Source organism: Lutra lutra, chromosome 16 (assembly GCF_902655055.1).
Source record: "Lutra lutra chromosome 16, mLutLut1.2, whole genome shotgun sequence".
NCBI classification, from domain to species: domain Eukaryota; kingdom Metazoa; phylum Chordata; class Mammalia; order Carnivora; family Mustelidae; genus Lutra; species Lutra lutra.
This window is the reverse complement of record NC_062293.1, coordinates 47,953,541-47,968,352: the sequence shown is the minus strand read 5'-3', so window position 1 is coordinate 47,968,352 and position 14,812 is coordinate 47,953,541. Positions and strand designations below refer to the sequence as shown.

Below are 14,812 nucleotides of genomic sequence, written 5' to 3'. Positions count from 1 at the left end.
AGGAAACTGGGTAATGGACATTGGGGAGGGTAAATGTTATAATGAGCACTGGTTATTATAAAAGACAGATGAATCACAGACCTATACCCCTGAAACAAATAATACAGTATATGTTAAATAATTGAATTTAAATTTAGAGAAAAAGAAAAAAAGAAATGGTTTTTAAATTTTTGGAGTCAGGATTTAAACGCAGATTGGATGGCAAAGCCAGTGCTCTTTGCCTTATGAGTGAGACCTCCTGACTACCAGCTTGGGAAACAATGGAAAGGATCCAAGAAACTGTATTTAAGTTTTGAAAATTAAAGTAACTCTATTCAAAAAGGTGCACCACTTTGGAAGACATTTTGGCAATTTTTAAATAAAGGCAAATACAGGCTTGCTATACAGCACAACAATCTTGCTCCTAGCTAGTTACCCAACTGATGTGAAAATAGGTCCTTTTGATTCTTTTTGATGCTACATCTATCTTAAAACTTCTGCATAGCAAAGGAAACAACAGAATGAAAAGGCATCCTATTGAATGGGAGAAAATATTTGTAAATATCTAATGAAGTTATATATCCAAAGAAATGATATCAGGATCTCAAAAAGATATCTTCACTTCTGTGTTCATTGCAGCACATTATTTACAATAGTCGAGATATGGAAACAATCCAAAAGTCCATTGACAGACAAATGAATAAAGAAAATGTAATATATACATACAATGGAATATCACTCATCTTTTAAAAAGAAAGAAACCTTGATATTCAAGACAACAGGGATGAACTAAAGGCCATTAGGCTAAGTGAAAAAACCCACTCACAGAAAGACAAATACTGCATGATTCTGTTTTAGATAGGAGGTATTTAAATAACCATGCTAGCAGACAAGAAAAATTAAATAGTGCTTGTCAGGGGCCAGGGGGAGAAGGAAATGGAGAATTGGTTTTTTTCTATGGGTATAAGATGTTTTTGTTATATAAGATGAGTAAGTTCTAAAGATCTGATGTACAATATAGTGCCTACAGTCAATAATATAGTATTGTACACTCTAAAATATGTAAAGAGGTTGGGCGCCTGGGTGGCTCAGTGGGTTAAGCCGCTGCCTCCGGCTCAGGTCATGATCTCAGGGTCCTGGGATCGAGTCCCGCATCGGGCTCCCTGCTCAGCAGGGAGCCTGCTTCCCTCTCTCTCTCTCTCTCTGCCTGCCTCTCTGTCTACTTGTGATCTCTCTCTGTCAAATAAATAAATAAAATCTTTAAAAAAATAAAATAAAATATGTAAAGAGGATAGATTTCACCTTAAGCGTTCTTATCAAAAAAGAAAAGAAAAACCACAAAGGAACAGAAGGAAATCCTTGGAGATTAAGGATATATGTAATATCTTGGTTATGGTGATAGTATCATGGATATAGGGCTAAGTCTATACTCATCAAGATGTATACATTAAATGTGTGCAATTTTTATCACTTATACTTCTGTAAAGCTAAAAAACAAATGGAGTATAAGGGCAGTGAAAGCTTGGGGAAATACAAAAAGTTCATTTTTTTGCAGGTTGATTGAAGTTCTCATAGAGCACCAAGGGGAGATGTCTACTGTGAAGATGAAAATAAAAATTGGGAACTGGTGAAAGATCTGCAGATAGAGATGTGGAGGCAAGCAGAATATATGAAAGGATTAAAATAATGGATTTAGATGCCATCAGCTAGAGGAGACCATAGGAAACAAACCATCCAAAGTTGGGATTCTAGACAATGCCATAAATGGGGTTAAGACTGTCTTAACCCCTTATTTTGCCCCTTATTTGCTGAGGTCAGGGGAAAAGGAGAAGAAACCCTAAAATTAGACAGTCTGAGAAATTAAGCTCAATGTTGACCAATTCTGGGTCTTTGGCAAGTCATCAAATTCCACATTTTCAATCTTTAAGATGGTGATAAGATTCCTTTGTGGAATAATCATAAGAGTAAAATAAGAGCATGGATGTAAAACTTGCTTAAAAATTCCAAAATACTAAGCAGAAGGGAGATACCCTTAAACAGTAAGGCTGTTAACCTGGCTCTGGCTTTCCCATACTTGTGGGAGTAACCTGTAAGGTCCTAGGTATACATTAGCTCCCAGGTAAAGACAACCTAAACTATTGTAGCAGATAGAAGGTCCACTTTAGGTTCAGGTCAGGTCAGAATGTAGACATGAAGATAAATCAGAGGAGAAAAGGTTAAAAGACAGAATGATGTGGACCTGTGTTTGGGAAGAGGTAAGTAGAAATCTGCATTCAATGATGAAAGTCCAGTTTTTATCAGAGGTAAGCAGAGGGGCAAGATGTTTGAGTTTTAGTCAATATTGACCTGGGAGAGCAGGGTATTATTTAAAGCAGTTGTAGTTAAAAAAAAATAAGCACATGACATATTAGTTGTTTAACAACTGGAGACAGAAAGCTCAATTAAAAGCTTAAAAATAATGCTTCTTCAGTCACCTGGGAATAACAAAGAGAAAGACCTTGTTGGCAGGTCACTGAGACCCCCTTTTGCAGTGCAACTACACAACTCCACTTCTTTTATGTATTGAACCATTATTATGTCATTTTATTTTATTTGTGTATTTTTATTATGTTCAATTAGCCAACATATAGTACATCATTCGTTTTTGATGCAGTGTTCAATGATTCATTAGTTGTGCATAACACCCAGTGCTCATCACAACACGTGCCCTCCTTAATATCCATCACCTGGTTACCCCTTCTCCCCAACCCTCTCCATTCTGTAACCCTCATTTGGTTCCCAGAGTCCAGTGTCTCTCATGGTTTGTTTCCCTCTCTGATTTCTTCCCATTCAGAGCTCCCTCACTGCTCATATGATTCTCCATGCTATTCCTTATGTTCCATATACGAGTGAAACCATATGATAATTGTCTTTCTCTGCGTGGCTGATTTCACCCAGCATAATCCTCTCCAGTTCCACCCATGTTGATGCAAATGGTAGGCATTCATCCTTTCTGGTGGCTGAGTAATATTCCATAGTATATATGAACCACATCTTCTTTATCCATTCATCTGTTGAAGGACATCTCAGTTCCTTCCACAGTTTGGATATTGTGGACATCACTGCTATGAAAAATGGGGTACATATACCCCTTCTTTTTCGCTACATTTATATCTTTGGGATAAATACCTAGTAGGGGAATTGTTGGGTTGTAAGGTAGCTCTATTTTTAACATCTTGAGGAACCTCCATACTGCTTTGCAGAGTGGATGTGCCAGCTTGCATTACCACCAACAGCGTAAGAGGGTTCCCCTTTCTTCTCCACATCCTTGTCAACATTTGTTGTTTACTGTCTTGTTAATTTTTGCCATTTTAACTGGTGTAAGGTGGTATCTCATTGTGGTTTTGATTTGTATTTCCCTGATGGTGAGTGATGTTGAACATTTTTTCATGCGTCTGTTAGCCATTTGTATGTTTTCTCTGGAGAAGTCTCTGTTCATGTCTTCTGCCCCATTTCTTGACTGAATTTTTTTTCAGGTGTTGAGTTTGACAAATGACATTACAGATAAAGGGCTGCTATCCAAGATTTATAAAGAATTTATCAAACTCAACACCTGAAAAAAAAAAAAAAACAACCACCACCACCAAATAATCCAGTTAAGAAATGGGGAAGAAGACGTGAACAGACACTTCTCCAAAGAAAACATATGTATGGCTAACAGACGCACAAAAAAATGTTCAACATCACTAACCATCAGGGAAATACAAATCAAAACCACAATGAGATACCACCTTACACCAGTTAAAATGGCAAAAATTAACAAGATACCAGCCCTTTATTTGTAATGTCATTTGCAAATATCTTCTCCCATTCCATAGATTACCTTAGTTTTGTTGACTGTTTCCTTTGCTGTGCAGAAGCTTTTTATCTTGACGAAATCCCAAAAGTTCATTTTTGCTTTTGTTTCCCTTGCCTTTAAAGAGGTGTCTTGAAAGAAATTGCTGTGGCCAATGTCAAAGAGGTTACTGGCTATGTTCTCCTCTAGGATTTTGATGGATTCCATCTCACATCAAAGTCTTTCATCCATTCTGAGTTTATCTTTATGTATAGTGTAACAGAATGGTCCAGTTTCATTCTTCTGTGGCTGTACAATTTTCCCAGCACCATTTATTGAAGAGACTGTCTTTTTTTGCATTGGATATTCATTCCTGATCAATGTCAAAGATGAGTTGACCATAGAGTTGAGAGTCCATTTCTGGTATCATAAAAACCATCTATGAAAAGCCCCCAGTGAATATCATTCTCAATGAGGAAAATCTGAGAGATTTTCCTTAAGTTCAGGAACACCACAGGGATGCCCACTCTCACCACGTTTGTTCAACATATTACTAGAAGTCCTAGCATCAGCAATCAGACAACAAAAAGAAATAAAAGGCATTAAAATTGGCAAAGAAGTCAAACTCTCTCTCTTCACAGATGACATGATACTTTATGTGGAAAATACAAAACACTCCACCTCAAAATTACTAGAACTCATAGAGCAATTCAGCAATGTGGCAGGATACAAAATCAATGCACAGAAATCAGCTTCATTTCTATATACTAACAAAGTAACTGAAGAAAGAGAAATTAAAGAATCAATCCCATTTAAAATAGCACCAAAACCATATGATACCTAGGAATAAACCTAGCCAAAGAGGTAAAAGATCTATACTGTAGAAACTACAGATCACTTATGAAAGAAATTGAGAAAGACACAAAGAGATGGAAAAAACTTTCCATGTTTATGGATTAGAAAAATAAACATTATTAAAATGTCTATGCTGCCCAAAGCAATCTACACTTTCAGTGGAATCCCTATCAAAATACAATCAACATTTTTCACAGAGCTGGAACAAACAATCCTAAAATTTATATGGAAACAGAATAGACCCCAAATTGCCAGGGGAATGTTGAAAAACAAAACCAAAGCTGGGGGCATCACAGTCCCTGACTTCAAGCTATATTACAAAGCTGTGATCATCAAGACAGCATGGTATTGGCACAAAAACAGACACATAGATCAATGGAACAGAATAGTATATCATTTAAACAGAAAATGTCATAGTGAAAAAAGGCCTGGGTCAATATTCTGATATTAATAACAATGTATCTACTTGATAAAATAATGTAAAAGTCCCCAGATTTACCATTATACAGGCAAGGTAATTTTCTTCTTGAAAAGAACTCTTCCCAGGGCCCCCTTCATGTCTCTGTTCCTTAGGCTGTAGATGAAGGGGTTCAGCATGGGGGTGACCACAGTGTACATCATGGCCATGACAGTCTCCTTAACAGTAGAATTATTAGCTGATGGGCACAAGTAGAGACCAATAACTGTCCCATAGAAGAGAGACACCACAGAGAGGTGGGAGCCACAGGTGGAGAAGGCTTTGTGAATACCCCTAGCAGAAGAGACCTTGAGGATGGAGGACACGATCCTTGCATAAGACATGATGATGAGCAGGAATGGGATGACAAGAATGAGCCCTCCCATGATAAATATCACCAACTCATTAACTCGAGTGTCAGAGCAGGCCAGCTTCAACAGGGCAGACATATCACAGAAAAAGTGGGGGACTTTGTTGTCTGCACAAAACCACAATCTGGCCATGAGCAGAGTGTGTAACATAGCATGGAACATGGTCAGCACCCAGGAAAGCACCACCAGCGAGAGACAGAGCTTGGGGCTCATAAGGCTGGTGTAATGCAGGGGGAAGCAGATCGCCACATAGCGGTCATAGGCCATGGCCACCAGGAGGAAGCTCTCTAGATCTGCAAAAAAGAGGAAGAAGTACATCTGGGTCAAGCAGCCAGCATAGGGAATGGATGGGACTTGGCCCTGCATGGTTTGCAACAACTTGGGAATGGTCACAGAAGAGAAGCAGATATCAGAGAAAGACAAATTGCTGAGAAACAAATACATGGGTGTGTGGAGGTGGGAGTCCAGGCGAATGAGGATGATGATGATAAGATTCCCTAGGACAGTGGTAACATACATGGCCAGGAACAGGGCATAGAACAGGTCTCGTTGATCTGGATCAATGGGTAGGCCCAGTAGGACAAATTCTGAGATGACAGTTTGATTCTTTCTTGTCATGCTCTGTGTCCAGTGTCTTTTGTCCATTATAAACCTGAATAAAAATGAACAATTTCTATGATACAAGGTAAGTTGTTCTGCAATAATTGATTTCACTCATTATCCAGAACAACATTCTGTAACCACAATATAACAAATCACTAAATCCAATCACTTTCAGACTTGTTTTTTTCATTTCTCACTCATTACCATTTAACAATGGTTGTTAAAATGTTAAATGGTTGACTCTTCCCTCTCTTCTGAAACACTCTTATCTCTTATCTTCTGTGTGATAATCCTGGTTCTCAGCCCTTCATTCTCAGTAACTGTGATTGGTGTCCTCTATTACGGTATCTTATGTATGGGTGTTTTCTTGGGCCTTTCCCTAAATACTGTTCTCTTAGAACACCACATATGTAGCCCTAAAAGAATGGCCTATTCCCATTGCATAAATTACCATCTAAATCTCATTGATAAACCTCTATCAACTCAGAAACTATATCATCAATTGCGAAGTGATTATCTCTTCATATACAATCACAAGCATCTTTGGTTCAACAGATCACAAATAAAACTCATGATCTCACCCTGCCTCCCCTCCCAACCTGCGCCTCTACATCTCTCACATCTCAGTAAAAAAATCCAGGCACACAAAGATTATAATAAGAGATGAGGAAGGACACTATATCATACTCAAAGGAACTGTCCAACAAGAAGATCTAACAATTTTAAATATCTATGCCCCTAACGTGGGAGCAGCCAACTATATAAACCAATTAATAACAAAATCAAAGAAACACATCGACAAGAATACAATAATAGTAGGGGATTTTAATACTCCCCTCACTGAAATGGACAGATCATCCAAGCAAAAGATCAACAAGGAAATCAAGGCCTTAAATGACACACTGGACCAGATGGACATCACAGATATATTCAGAACATTTCATCCCAAAGCAACAGAATACACATTCTTCTCTAGTGCACATGGAACGTTCTCCAGAATAGATCACATTCTTGGTCCTAAATCAAGTCTCAACCGGTATCAAAAGATTGGGATCATTCCCTGCATATTTTCAGACCACAATGCTCTAAAGCTAGAACTCAATCACAAGAGGAAATTTGGAAAGAACCCAAATACATGGAGACTAAACAGCATCCTTCTAAAGAATGAATGGGTCAACCAGGAAATCAAAGAAGAATTGAAAAAATTTATGGAAACAAATGATAATGAAAACACAACAGTTCAGAATCTGTGGGACACAACAAAGGCAGTCCTGAGAGGAAAATATATAGCGGTACAAGCCTTTCTCAAGAAACAAGAAAGGTCTCAGGTACACAACCTAACCCTACACCTCAAGGAGCTGGAGAAAGAACAAGAAAGAAACCCTAAACCCAGCAGGAGAAGAGAAATCATAAAGATCAGAGCAGAAATCAATGAAATAGAAACCAAAAAAACAATAGAACAAATCAACGAAACTAGGAGCTGGTTCTTTGAAAGAATTAATAAGATTGATAAACCCCTGGCCAGACTTATCAAAAAGAAAAGAGAGAGGACCCAAATAAATAAAATCATGAATGAAAGAGGAGAGATCACAACGAACACCAAAGAAATACAGACAATTATAAGAACATACTATGAGCAACTCTACGCCAACAAATTTGACAATCTGGAAGAAATGGATGCATTCCTAGAGACATATAAACTACCACAACTGAACCAGGAAGAAATAGAAAGCCTGAACAGACCCATAACCAGTAAGGAGATTGAAACAGTCATCAAAAATCTCCAAACAAACAAAAGCCCAGGGCCAGACGGCTTCCCGGGGGAATTCTACCAAACATTTAAAGAAGAACTAATTCCTATTCTCCTGAAACTGTTCCAAAAAATAGCAATAGAAGGAAAACTTCCAAACTCATTTTATGAGGCCAGCATCACCTTGATCCCAAAACCAGACAAGGATCCCAACAAAAAAGAGAACTACAGACCAATATCCTTGATGAACACAGATGCAAAAATTCTCGCCAAAATACTAGCCAATAGGATTCAACAGTACGTTAAAAGGATTATTCACCACGACCAAGTGGGATTTATTCCAGGGCTGCAAGGCTGGTTCAACATCCGCAAATCAATCAATGTGATACAACACATTAATAAAAGAAAGAACAAGAACCATATGATACTCTCCATAGATGCTGAAAAAGCATTTGACAAAGTACAGCATCCCTTCCTGATCAAAACTCTTCAAAGTGTAGGGATAGACGGCACATACCTCAATATTATCAAAGCCATCTATGAAAAACCCACCGCAAATATCATTCTCAATGGAGAAAAACTGAAAGCTTTTCCGCTAAGGTCAGGAACACGGCAGGGATGTCCGTTATCACCACTGCTATTCAACATAGTACTAGAAGTCCTAGCCTCAGCAATCAGACAACAAAAGGAAATTAAAGGCATCCAAATCGGCAAAGAAGAAGTCAAACTATCACTCTTCGCAGATGATATGATACTCTATGTGGAAAACCCAAAAGACTCCACTCCAAAACTGCTAGAACTTGTACAGGAATTCGGTAAAGTGTCAGGATATAAAATCAATGCACAGAAATCAGTTGCATTTCTCTACACCAACAACAAGACAGAAGAAAGAGAAATTAAGGAGTCCATCCCATTTACAATTGCACCCAAAACTATAAGATACCTAGGAATAAACCTAACCAGAGAGACTAAGAATCTATACTCAGAAAACTATAAAGTACTCATGAAAGAAATTCAGGAAGACACAAAGAAATGGAAAAATGTTCCATGCTCCTGGATTGGAAGAATAAATATTGTGAAAATGTCTATGCTACCTAAAGCAATCTACACATTTAATGCAATTCCTATCAAAGTACCATCCATTTTTTTCAAAGAAATGGAACAAATAATCCTAAAATTTATATGGAACCAGAAAAGACCTCGAATAGCCAAAGGAATATTGAAAAAGAAAGCCAAAGTTGGTGGCATCACAATTCCGGACTTCAAGTTCTATTACAAAGCTGTCATCATCAAGACAGCATGGTACTGGCACAAAAACAGACACATAGATCAATGGAACAGAATAGAGAGCCCAGAAATGGACCCTCAACTCTATGGTCAACTCATCTTCGACAAAGCAGGAAAGAATGTCCAATGGAACAAAGACAGCCTCTTCAATAAATGGTGTTGGGAAAATTGGACAGCCACATGCAGAAAAATGAAATTGGATCATTTCCTTACACCACACACGAAAATAGACTCAAAATGGATGAAGGATCTCAATGTGAGAAAGGAATCCATCAAAATCCTCGAGGAGAACACAGGCAGCAACCTCTTTGACGTCAGCCGCAGCAACATCTTCCTAGGAACATCACCAAAGGCAAGGGAAGCAAGGGCAAAAATGAACTTTTGGGATTTTATCAAGATCAAAAGCTTTTGCACAGCAAAGGAAACAGTTAAAAAAACCAAAAGACAACTGACAGAATGGGAGAAGATATTTGCAAATGACATATCAGATAAAGGGCTAGTGTCCAAAATCTATAAAGAACTTAGCAAACTCAACACCCAAAGAACAAATAATCCAATCAAGAAATGGGCAGAGGACATGAACAGACATTTCTGCGAAGAAGACATCCAGATGGCCAACAGACACATGAAAAAGTGCTCCATATCACTCGGCATCAGGGAAATACAAATCAAAACCACCATGAGATAACACCTCACACCAGTCAGAATGGCTAAAATTAACAAGTCAGGAAATGACAGATGCTGGCGAGGATGCGGAGAAAGGGGCACCCTCCTACACTGTTGGTGGGAATGCAAGCTGGTGCAACCACTCTGGAAAACAGCATGGAGGTTCCTCAAAATGTTGAAAATAGAACTACCCTATGACCCTGCAATTGCACTGCTGGGTATTTACCCTAAAGATACAAACATAGTGATCCGAAGGGGCACGTGCACCTGAATGTTTATAGCAGCAATGTCTACAATAGCCAAACTATGGAAAGAACCTAGATGTCCATCTACAGACGAATGGATAAAGAAGATGTGGTATATATACACAATGGAATACTATGCAGCCATCAAAAGAAATGAAATCTTGCCATTTGCGACGACGTGGATGGAACTAGAGGGTATCATGCTTAGCGAAATAAGTCAATCGGAGAAAGACAACTATCATATGATCTCCCTGATATGAGGGAGAGGAGATGCAACATGGGGGGTCGAGGGGGTAGGAGAAGAGTAAATGAAACAAGATGGGATTGGGAGGGAGACAAACCATAAGTGACTCTTAATCTCACAAAACAAACTGAGGGTTGATGGGGGGAGGGGGTTGGGAGAGGGGGTGGGGTTATGGATATCGGGGAGGGTATGTGCTATGGTGAGTGTTGTTTAGTGTGTAAACCTGGCGATTCGCAGACCTGTACCCCTGGGGATAAAAATATATGTTTATAAAGCTGTAAAAAAAAAAAAAAGAAAAAAGAAAGGATGAATCCCCAAGTTTTGTAGCAACATGGACGGGACTGGAAGAGATTATGCTGAGTGAAATAAGTCAAGCAGAGAGAGTCAATTATCATATGGTTTCACTTATTTGTGGAGCATAACAAATAGCATGGAGGACAAGGGGAGATGGAGAGGAGAAGGGAGTTGAGGGAAATTGGAAGGGGAGGTGAACCATGAGAGACTATGGACTCTGAAAAACGATCTGAGAATTTTGAAGGGGTGGGGGGTGGGAGGTTGGGGGCACCAGGTGGTGGGTATTGTAGAGGGCAGAGATTGCATGGAGCACTGGGTGTGGGGCAAAAATAATGAATACTGTTATGCTGAAAAAAAAAATAAAAAAAAAATTAAAGTAGAATATTTGTATAATTAGAGACTCTCAAGATGAAATAAAAACCAAAGATGGAATAAAACCAAAATGTAAAACTTCTAAAAAAAAAAAAAAAAAAATCCAGGCATAAGTCATACACCTGAGAGTTTTCTTTCCTTCCATCCTCTCTCATCCTCAATATCCAATCTGTCAACACATCCTAAAGATTCAGCCACATTAAATCTCTTTCTCATTCATCCATTCCTTATCTCAACCTTCACTATACTGACTGGGGTGACATCATGTCTTGTCTGTACTATTGGAACAGCCTCTTTTCTCTTCACTTTTCTCCCTGCTTCCACACTTGAACATTTTCTCCTTCTGGACGCCTGAGTGGCTCTGTCCATTAAGCATCTGCCTTCAGCTCAGGTCATGATTCCAGAGTCCCAGGATTGAGTCCCACATCAGGCTCCCCACTCAGTGGGGTGTCTGCTTCTCCTTCTGACCTCCCCAACTCATGCCCTCTCTCTTTCACTCTCACAAATAAATCTTTAAAAAAAACAAACAACAACAACAACAACAAAACACTCTCTCCTTCAATATCCTTCACTCATACTGTGGCATTCTAAGATGAAAATCTGAATCATCATTCTCCCTAATGTCTTCATGGAATTCTCATTGCTCTTAAGATAAAAGTCAAGGGATGCCTGGATGGCTCAGTCAGTTAAGCATCTACCTTTGGCTCGGGTCATTATCCTGGAGTCCTGGGATTGAGTACTGCATCAGGCTCCTTGCTCTGCAGGGAGCCTGCTTCTCCCTCTGCCTCTCCCACCTGCTCATTCTCTTTTTCATACTCTTTCTCAAATAGATAGATAAAATCTCATTTTAAAAAGATAAAAAGCAAAATTCCTCTCAAAGGAATTGCACAAAAGATGCTTCAACAACTTGCTGACTTCCACAGCTTCACCTAGCCCCATAGTGACACTCACATTCACCTTTCCAGAAATACTGGGCTTGAAAGGCACAATTTCCTGCCACCAGTCTTTTCTACTTGCTGTTCCCCCTGCCTAGCATCTTCCTCTCTCTGCTCCCTCTTCAACTGGTTTGTTCCTACTTACCCTTCAGCCATATTACATGTCATTTACTCAGCTGTATCTCTCCTGGCCCCCTTGCCCAGACCAAGTAAGAACCTGCTACTACGTTTTCCAGACATCCCATACTTGTCCCTCAAGCACTGAATGCCCAGGAGATTGGTTACAGCTGTTCTCCCTATTGGATTGTAAACATGCAGGAAAGGCCATGTCTGCCTTTGTGACTGCAGAAGTGTCAGCACCTGGCACAGTGCCTCATTATAGCCAATGTTTCGTAAATATTCATTGGCTGTGCTTCAGACTGAGACATGCATTCCTTCAACTTTAGAGACAGCAAACTTCTATTAGAATATTTACTTCTACTAAATCATCTTAGAACAAAAATTAATAACTTTCAGCACTTTATTATAGAATTGCCTGACATAACCTTGTTACTCATGGAAAATTTGAACTTCAACTATGCTTCTCTTTAACCAAAATAGCCGGCCCAGTATACATCCACACCATCACTACTTCCTTTTGCTGCATCTACAAGATTCAGTGATATTGCTGTAAAAAAAAAAAAAATGAACCTGAAGGATCTCGAGATTTAGTAACTTGGGGATAAAAGGAAGAAATAAAGGTAATTTCTGGATTTGAGATCTTATATAGCAATATTTATGAATATTATCATTAAGAAAAGACAAAATGTAACTGGTGAACTGATGTAACTGGTGTAACTGGTTACACCAGTGTAACCAGTTATGTGTAACCAGTTATGTAACCATATGATGGTGTAACATCAGACAAAATATTTCTAGGGAAGTCTCAGGAGGCAGGGAGATGAAGAAGAGGAGGATTATCATACCTGAAGAACCTATCCTGCAGAATGTCATACAACCTGGGAAAAAAGACTCTCGGGTTAGAAGGACCCTAATGGATCAGATCATTCACCCTTTGCCCAACCTACCCAGTATGGCTGAGGGTGACACCAGCACACTAACTTAAGGTCCTGTTTCCCTTTATTTACTAAGACATGTGAAGTGCCAGCTTTTGTAGTCATCACTGTATCTGCAACATCCCTTCTCAAATCTCCCATTCTATACATCCCTGGGCCTAAGGGGCCCTGGATCCCAGAGGAGTCTAGATCCTAAAGGAACTCATTAAAGACACAGAAATCATCCAGGACCCTTGTGGCAAATGCTCTGAGTCCTGGAGCAGAGAATGATTACATCACTGATCACACCTGACTATACTTTGGGGGAAGGTGGGGAAGGAGAGAAGTTCATAATATGGATGTTTAATCATTCCCTGTTTAGGGAATGGACAGTCCCATGGGGCTGGAGCCTTCCTTTTGGGAGGTGAAGGAGGATGCTTGGAGAAGCCATAGAAAAGAAGAGGGACAAGGCTATGAATTCCTAAAATATCTTACAGGGTAAAAGGCTTTATTGAACAAAGTGCCATAGACGTATTTTGGAAAAATTCCCAGGGTGGCATCACCTTTCACTACAACCCAGTTTCTCATAAACATACTCAAGGGGAGAGATAAACCTGCAGCTAATAAAGATTAGCTCCCTATGACCCAATCATATGCAGATGCATAGGAAGTACTGGAATAAAAGGTAACTCTCCCAGATAATTTCAATTTTTCCTCATGCAGTGATGGAAAAGAAACCCAGATTTTCATTCCATTGAGGTATGTTTAGCTTCTTACATCTGTAGGAAACCTTAATAGCACCCTGCCACTACTATCCACATGTGTCAGATTACCTCCTAGTTTCCAGTTGTTTCTTACTCTGTATTGGTCATAAGGCCATAGCTAATATTTATAACTCCTTCTTCCATATTTCCTGTATATGTATCACTGTAGCTCCATGGTTTCTTTACATTCAACTTTCATTCCTTACGAGTCCAAATCCTCAGTGTTGATGTCTTTATTGGGTCACTATGGTTTTCCGTTATCTTTTACTAAGTAGTACTCCAAAGAACCTCCTGGATATCAGGCATGGTCTTTCCTCATTGTGTAGAGAAATCCAATTTTCTATTGTTAATTTAGACTTAATGACTCCAGACAGTATCATAGCTCCTTTCTTTGCCTGTTGGTTCAGTAACACAAAAAACCTAAAATGGCCAAGTGGCAGTCTCAGCTTCCCATAGAATAGAACCATTAAAGCAATCCTGGTAGAAATATTCTTTAGGAGCTGTACCAGCAACTTCTTGTGCAGCACTTCAGATTCTCTGCGACATCTTTTTTTCCAGCTACAGCTGCAGTAACCAGTTCTGCAGACTTTAACCAGCTTCACAGAGATATAATCTAACTATACTACCTCAGGCCTGCTCCACCTGATTATTGTGTCCTGGCATAGGGTTTTTCTGCTTTCACGGAGTAGAATATCACAGGTAGCCAGTTTAATACCGATACATACACACCTGAAAATGTAAGGGAGTTCAGGACCCATGTGCCAACCCTTAAAAAAAACAAGTGGTGGGAGCTAAGGAATATACGCTTCCCATTTTCACTAAGGTGGACGGTTCTATGATGCATTTCAACAAGCCTTATTCACCAGTAGTGGTCAACTTAATAAGCCACCCCAGTTATTGGTTGTCCTTTCTTCATTATTTATACCCTTCTGTCTCTTCCTGTGAGAGAACAGTACCAAAAGCATACTAGCAAATAATAAGATTTTGTTTGCATTTTGAGCAACCCAGACTATAACAGAAATTAAGATCGCTAAACCAGAAGCCTAAAATTGTCGGGGTGGGAAGCAAAAATTTTGTGAGGTCATCATTTGGTGTAATAATGACAAAAGTCAGTCCTGCTACCACCTCTGGATTCCCAGACC

General features: G+C 39.3%; 2 protein-coding genes across 4 annotated transcripts in view; one reads left to right on the top strand and one right to left on the bottom strand.

Annotated features, from left to right (window-relative positions):
- LOC125086968 (ATP-sensitive inward rectifier potassium channel 12-like) overlaps window positions 1-14,812 on the top strand; it is an 874,374-nt gene that overhangs the window by 336,655 nt on the left and 522,907 nt on the right. The gene's annotated exons all lie outside the window — the stretch shown is intronic.
- On the bottom strand, window positions 5,082-6,208 carry LOC125086973 (olfactory receptor-like protein DTMT). Its single transcript, XM_047706728.1, has one exon. The coding sequence runs from the start codon at window positions 6,119-6,121 to the stop codon at window positions 5,150-5,152; it is 972 nt and encodes a 323-aa protein (XP_047562684.1). The 5' UTR covers window positions 6,122-6,208; the 3' UTR covers window positions 5,082-5,149.

Coding starts and splice junctions, on each gene's coding strand:
- LOC125086973 (XM_047706728.1), bottom strand. CDS start 6,121: ATGGACAAAAGACACTGGACACAGAGCATGACAAGAAAGAATCAAACT.